We start from the raw sequence: 7310 nt of genomic DNA, 5'->3' as shown, positions 1-7310 counted from the left end.
ATAGATAGATAGATAGATAGATAGATAGATAGATAGATAGATAGATAGATAGATAGATAGACAGATAGATAGATGTATGATAAAGACAAACAGAAATCAAGACAGCAGAAGGGCAAAAAGAACCCGAGACAATGGCCTCAGATTCAAAGGCTTTCGACGGGGCAAACACCAGTCTTCCTACCTTAGGACTCAGATTCAGAGGCCAGGCTTGGGGATGAGATGTGCTCTAGAGACTCTGTCTAGGGAGAGAAAAAGTACCCCATGACTTCAGTGACAGTGAGAGCATGTGGGACAGTGGGAACCCAGACTGCGGAATCCTCATCACATCATGGGCTGCAAAAAGACCTCTGGGCAGGTAAGAGTTTGTATGTGAGCCCAGAGGCAGCAGTCACTAAAACCTATTAACTGTTGCCGGGGAAGGGATGTATTGTAGTAATTTTCAGGCTTAGATGGCTTCCATGAAGCTCAGTTGATAAAGTACTTGCTGTACAAGTATGATGACCTAGGTGAATCCCCAGTACCTAAGTAGAAGGCCAGGGACTAGCCACACATGCCTGTAATCCCAGTGCCAGAGCCATGGAGACAGGGCAGCTTGCTGGCCACTCGGCCTAGCTTATTCAGCAACCCTAAGGAGCGAGTCAGCAAGATGGCTCGGTAGGTGAAGGTGCTTGTCACGCAAGCCCCATGGCCTAAATTCAAGCCCCCAAACCCACACAAAGCTGGGAGGAGAAAACTGACACTGACTCAACAGGGGTGTTCTCTGTCCTCCACGTACATGGGTGGCATACACAATGAAAAAAAAAAAAAAAAAGCCAAAGAAGCGACTATAAGAGAACAAGAGAAAAACAGCAGAGAACAACTTGAGAACTGCTCATAGGAAGGGTGCTGAATGAGGAATTAATAACCCTTCGTCTCTTTCCTGAGATATTGCTTAAGTCCATACACAGAGACAAGTAGTGCTCAGTGTCACTTCCTTTTAAAATCCCTCTTGCCTAATGTGTTCTACCAGTGTCTAGTTCTACCAGACACAGTTTAAGAGCTGCCCCCTCACCTTTTTTTTTTTTAAGAACAGAAGCCACCAGACTACAATTCTTTTTTTAAGAACAGAAAGCCATACGACTACAATTCCCAGAGTACACCAAGAGGCAGTGCTAGTCCTACAATCACAGTATCTTTAGCTTTTAAAACAGCGCCATCTGGTGGATTATGGAGCTGAAAGTTAAATTCAAAATAGGTAACCTAAAAAAATCCTGTGGCAGCTCTAACCAATGGTTTTCATATACCAAAATTCTTCGAGTATAAACACATAAAGAAAGCCTGCAGCTCAGGCCAGGCATGGTGGCGCAGGCCTTTAATCCTAATGCTCAGGATGCAGAGGCAAGCGGTTTGAGGCCAACTTGGTCTATACAGAGATCTAAGCCATCTAGAGCTACACAGAAAGATTATCTCAGTAATTAATAATGGTAATATTAACACAACCTCCACACTGAGACACAACCTCACACCCTTTAAGGTGCTTATAATTAACAAGTCATAAAATAACAAGTTCTGGTAAAGATGCAAAGAAATTAGAGACTCTGTGTACTACTACTAGAAACTTGAAACGATGCATCCACATTCAAAAAAAAATCTTGGGGCTGGAGAGATGGCTCAGTTAAGAGCACAGGCTGCTCTTCCAGACATTCTGAGTTCAATTCCCAGCAACCACATAGTGACTCGCAACCATCTATAATAGGATCTGATGCCCTCTTCTGTCACACATGCAAATAAAGCACTCATATACATAAATAAATAAATCTTAAATATAATTATATACATATTTTAAAAATCTTACAGAAACAATCTTATAGAAGGTCATCCTGGTCTGCAAAGCTAAAACAGCCATGATTATACAGAAAAATCCTGTTTCAATGCACACCCCACCCAAATTTTACCCAGCAATTTTAAGCTTACCCAGAAGAAAAGGGAATCCAAACCCACGCAAAAGCTTGTACACAAATGTCTGTATCAACATTATTCATAATAACCAAAGAGTAGAAACAACTCACATGTCCCTAAATGGACAAAAAAATGTGGTGTATTTATACAACATATTATTCAGCAATAAAAAGACTTGAATATGAATGAACACATGGTACAACAGACAAACCCTAAGTGAAAAAGGTCATCCTCAAACCCCACACTCTATTTGCATGAAATGTCTAAAACAGGGAAATCTTTAAAGAAGTGGTGGCTACTGGTGGCCTGGGTGATGGCTAGGCAGGTAACTAAAGAGCACTGACTGCTTTTTTTTTTCCCCCAATGTATTTAGGTATTTTGCCTGTATGTATGTCTGTCCACAATATGCATGTCTTGTGCCCAAGGCCAAAGAAGGCATTTGCTCCCATGAGACTGAAATTACAAATGGTTGTGTTCCACCATGTAGGTGCTGGGAACTGAACCCAGGTCCTTAGGAAGAGCAACTAGTGCTCTTAACCACTGAGACAGCTCTCCAGCCCCTACTGACTGATTTTTATCATGATAGCACTGTTCTAAAACTGACTGTGATGATGGTCAAACTACCAAATGCACTCTAAGCTAAGTGAATTCTATCTTTATTTATTACTTTTATCTTCTCTGTGAGTGTCTTGCCCGCACGTATGTAAGTGCACCATGTATGTGTTAGTGCCCACAGAGGTCAGACGAGGGAATCTGGTCCCATGGAAGCATAGCTATGTACAGATGGTTGAGTCAACACGTGGGTGCTGGGAACTGAACCCAGGTCCTCTGCAAGAGCAGTAAGTGTTCTTCATTTCTGAGCCATCTCTCTAGCCCCTAAATGAACTATATCCTATAATTATTATCTTATAAAGGAATTCAAAAATTCTGCCAGGGCCAGAGAGATGGCTCGGTGGGTAAAGGTACTTACGTGCAAATCTAACTCCAAGTTCAATCCCCAAAACCCATGTAAAGGTGGAAGGAGAGAAATGATTCTCAGATGGCACATGTGTGCCCAAATGCATACATACACAAATAAGTAAATAAAAGAAAAAATTCTTGCAGCCAAATATGTAAACGCGCTATTTTCCAAATTGTTCTTCATCTGGAGCAGAGGCCATTATAATGAAAGCAGATGATATGTATAAGTATGTGGCTGTGATCCAATAAAACTTGGTCCCCCAAATGGATGAGGAAGTGGCAGAGACTTGGAGAAGCTGCCACAGAAAAAGGTAATTTGTAAATGGTAGGTAGGACTTCTAGCTTTGATTTCTTCGGGAATTTGCCTCTGGCCTCATAAGCTGCTTCTCCCACAAGGGGCTCCGCACTGCATTACCTCCTCCTCCAAGCCCTCAGTGAGCCCTTCAAAAGCCACACCTCTCGGTACAACCTTCCATGGAGTGGCTGTTCCTAAGTGACTTAGTCCAGTCAGCTTGACAAATGCAGTCTTCACCAAGAAGGACTCGGTGGGGTATAATTTAGACTTCTTCAAAGATACACACACAAAAAAGGGATGGGTTGGGGCAAGCATGCTCGAGATGCTGACTGAGCGGGGTACAGGGGGCGCACAGCGGAACTACGGTGAGAATAAGGAGAGCAGGGCATAGCCCAGAGAGGCATGGCATAAGTAAAGGAACACAGTCAAGAGGTCAAATAGGCAAAGGGTTAGTTTAAGTGAGTGGATGCTTTTCGGCTCTCCATTATGGACATGCCTGATCTGCCATCTTTTCTTTTGTGTTACAGACTTTCCAGCTGGCTCTTAGCATTATCTAGCACATAGTAGGTAGACAAATGTGAAAGAAAATGGGAATATACGGAAGACTGAGTGGGTGAGGCTCAATGAGAGAGAAGTATGTGTAAGTCAAGCCTTGTCTCCTCTTCCGACTGCCTCTGATGAGGCCTTGCTATTGTAGCAGGCTGACCTCAAACTCCTGGACTCAAGTGACCTATTTCAGTCTCCCAAGCAGTTGATACATGTGTGTGACACCACACTCAGCTTCCTCCTCCCTCTTTCCTGGCTCTTCCTGGCCTACTTCTAGGCCTTCCTTTGGGTCCTGATAAGTGAAAACTCAGCTCCCTGTTGCACCCAATCTCCTTCCCCATTTATATAAAATTATGGGGTATGGACCATTGAAATAGCTCACCATGTAAAGGCACCGGCCACAAAACCCAACACCCTCGGTTCAATCCCTGACACACACACACACACACACACACACACACACACACACACACACACTCTTATGGAATTTACAGCCTAAAGAAAGGCAATCTCATGCTTCACATCACTAAAGAAAGCAACATCATACATGCTCAAGACCTTAGGACCTCAGAAATTTAGTCAACAAAAGACAGGTTTCTACTCTTATGCAAGTGCCCAACTGCCTGTGGAATTGTTTCCTAATAAAGGCAGTTGTTGCAGCAAGACCTCTAACAGCCTGTTCATCACCTCTGGACAGATTACGCTCAAACTCTTCACTCATCTATCAAGACCCCATACATGCTCACGGTAGAAGGAAATTCTTTGTGATCTCTCAGCTCCTATGCACTTCGGATATCACAGTGTATTAGTAAGCATAACGAATCCTGCATCTGATGTTGAGTATCACTCAGGTGCGACCACACGCCCTCAACACAAAACAAGTAGGTCGTCGCTACTTTTCACTCACTGAAGTGAGCCCCACTCGTAAAACCTCTCTCCAGAAGCAACGCAAGACCTCTAACGCCCTGTTCATCATCTCTGGACCTTCTTTCAAGACGATTACAGCCCTCAGGAGGTGAAAGAAGCATGGCATAAACTCTCATTTCAGAGAGGGTTTGGAGAATGAAGAGGTTGCCGCGCTGCACTAGGACAGAGGGCCCAAAACCCTCAAGGAAAGTGTGTGGGGGTGGAAGACTTTAGGCCTGCCTGCTCCGTGCCAAGTCATGTGCTGGGTCCTGGAGACACAACGCAGTGAGGCCAGCCTCTGCCTTCCACGAACCTCAACCAGTCCGCTCTATGACCTTGGAAGTCCTGACTGACAACCCAGACTTCTCTTTCTGAAATAAATGAGGACACCTGCTTTCCTATAAAAGAAGAAAGTTGAGGCAGGGCTGTGGTGGGGATCTCTGAGTTCCAGGCCAGCCTGGTCTAAAGCGAGTTCCAGGCCAGCCAGGACTGCACTGAGAAACCTTGTCTCGAAAAATAAAACAAACAAAAAGAAAATTGAGAAAAGCCTCAAGAGCCAAATATCTCCTACCCTGGACACTGTGTGTCCCCCTACACTAGTTTGCCTGTCATTCAGCACTCCACTGCTCTAAATATTCTCATGGGCCTAAACCCTGCCTCAGTTACCCCGTATTGCACGTCTGAAACCCTCCACCAGTGAGCCCGACTTGGCTCCTGACCGAAAAGTAACACGTCCGGGCCTCACCTGTCGGCGGGACGTAGGCCCGGGCCGGAGGTCGCGGGGCTGGCCCCCGCCACACTGAGGCGGTGGGATCACTGGGAAGCCGATTCAAGAGGCAGCGCCCCCGGTCCCTCAGCCGGGGGCAGATCCGCCACATCACGCCCAAGGGCCTGGTTGTACGCCTACGTGAAAACCGTAAGAGAGATAAGAGATTCCAAACTCCTTTCTGGTTCTGTACGGAAACCTCTCACCAAGGCTTCAAAGCCCTCGGCTTCTCCTGCACGCCGCCATCTTCCTCATGACACCTACAGCGCGCCGCCGCCGCCGCCGCCGCCGCCGCCTTGCGCCCCCTGCGCGCTGCTCTCCGCCCCGTCAATCAGCATCACAAGCGTGCTCGCCCCGCCCCCTCCATGCTGCGCGACGGAGAGGAAACTACAAGTCCCAGAAGGCCATTCGCGCGCCAAGCCACGTGCTCTCTCTGCCCGCCAGTAGGTGGAAGCGCCATGTGGGCTTGCTCCCGCCTCTCCGGCGCAGCCGCGCCAATCGGAAGCGGCGGAGTCCGTGTGTGTTTGTGTGTGTGCGTGTGTGTGTGTGTGCGCGTGTGTGCGCGCGTGTGTGTGTGTGAGTGCGTGCGTGTGTGTGTGCGTGTGTGTTTGTGTGTGTATGTATGTGTGTGTGCGCGCGCGCGCGTCAGGGCAAGTGGGGAGGGTGCCCCTGCCCAGGACAGGGAAGCCCTGCTAACAGCTCCCGGGGTACAGGCGGAGACACGAGCGCTCGGTCCGCCGGCCGCGGGCGGGTGCTTCCCCGAGCCCCTCCCCCGCGCGTGCGCGCCCCGCTCCGCCCTCCCCGCAGCCTCAGCTCCCGCGCGGCGGCGGCGGTTCCTTCCCCCCTCCCCCAGCCCTGGCTCCGGGGGACCCCGCGATGCCGGTCCGCACCGAGTGTCCCCCGCCGGCGGGTGCCTCAGCCACATCGGCGGCCTCCCTCATCCCGCCGCCGCCCATCAACACCCAGCAGCCCGGCGTGGCCACCAGCCTGCTCTACAGCGGCTCCAAGTTCCGCGGCCACCAGAAGAGCAAGGGGAACTCGTACGACGTAGAGGTGGTGCTGCAGGTGAGCGCCGGGCGGCCGGGCCGGGCCCCGAGGGCCTCCTCGCGGCGCTCACGGGCCGGGCCTGCCCTGGGCTCCTCGAGCCCTCCGCCGCGGACCAGGCCCTCGCTGCCGGGGGCCTCCTGCAACCCGGCGCCTCCCACCGGGACCTGCCCAGCTGATGTCACACTCTCGAACCCTGGCCCTAACCCACCCCTAGACTCAGAGCCCGTAGCCGCCAGCCTCCTGCGGACCCCGACGACTGTCCCACACTCGAGCCTTTGACTCGCCCGCTTGGGATCCGGAAGCACCCCTGGGACTAGCCGTCCTTTAACCTGGGTCTGCTCTCCCCAAGTCCTGCCCTCCCTACACCGGCCAGCCCTCCCACCAGTCCCTGTCAGATCCTGAAGAACTCTCTGTTGGTTTCCCCAAACTCAGCACCCTCCTGGGGGCGGCCAGGGTCGGATTCTCCCAGAAGGAAGCTTGTCCCCTGATCTCGGCTCCATCCTGAGAGCCAGGGACCTTGCTCCTTTGGAGAACTCAGGGACCTTGCTCCTTTGGAGAACTCAACCAGCCCACCTGTCTGGGGCGGCGGGGGCAACCGGGGCAACCTCCCTCCATTGGCTGAGGCTGAGACAACCCACGGCATCCCTCAATCCCTGCCCCCTCCCCAAAGACCAGGTACTCACACCCAGGTACGTCCAGTTGCACCACTTTAGACCTTGCTTCGTGAGGCCTTTCAGTACCAAAACCCTGCATCAGTCAGGTTTTAGCCAACTGCCCCACAGTAGGCTGCTTACCCTACCCTGCTCTGTGGCTGCTTCCCAACTCTTCCCCCCCCCCCCCCCCCCCCCCCCC

The 7310-nt window shown here is 50.5% G+C and overlaps 2 protein-coding genes across 2 annotated transcripts in view; one reads left to right on the top strand and one right to left on the bottom strand.

Annotated features, from left to right (window-relative positions):
• The window catches only part of Atpaf2 (ATP synthase mitochondrial F1 complex assembly factor 2), a 15543-nt gene extending 9821 nt beyond the window's left edge, over window positions 1-5722 (bottom strand). Inside the window, exon 1 of the mRNA XM_055594204.1 lies at window positions 5391-5722. Within this exon, the coding sequence (XP_055450179.1) occupies window positions 5391-5523 (133 nt within the window). The 5' untranslated portion in view covers window positions 5524-5722. The remainder of the gene's footprint in view (window positions 1-5390) is intronic.
• A 143-nt stretch (window positions 5723-5865) lies between these two features.
• The window catches only part of Gid4 (GID complex subunit 4 homolog), a 25001-nt gene continuing 23556 nt past the window's right edge, over window positions 5866-7310 (top strand). Inside the window, 1 exon segment of the mRNA XM_055594203.1 lies at window positions 5866-6476. Coding sequence (XP_055450178.1) covers window positions 6030-6476 — 447 coding nt within the window. The 5' untranslated portion in view covers window positions 5866-6029.

This window comes from Psammomys obesus, unplaced genomic scaffold (assembly GCF_907164565.1).
Source record: "Psammomys obesus unplaced genomic scaffold, mPsaObe1.curated_primary_1811, whole genome shotgun sequence".
NCBI classification, from domain to species: domain Eukaryota; kingdom Metazoa; phylum Chordata; class Mammalia; order Rodentia; family Muridae; genus Psammomys; species Psammomys obesus.
This window is presented reverse-complemented; position numbering and strand designations above follow the sequence as displayed.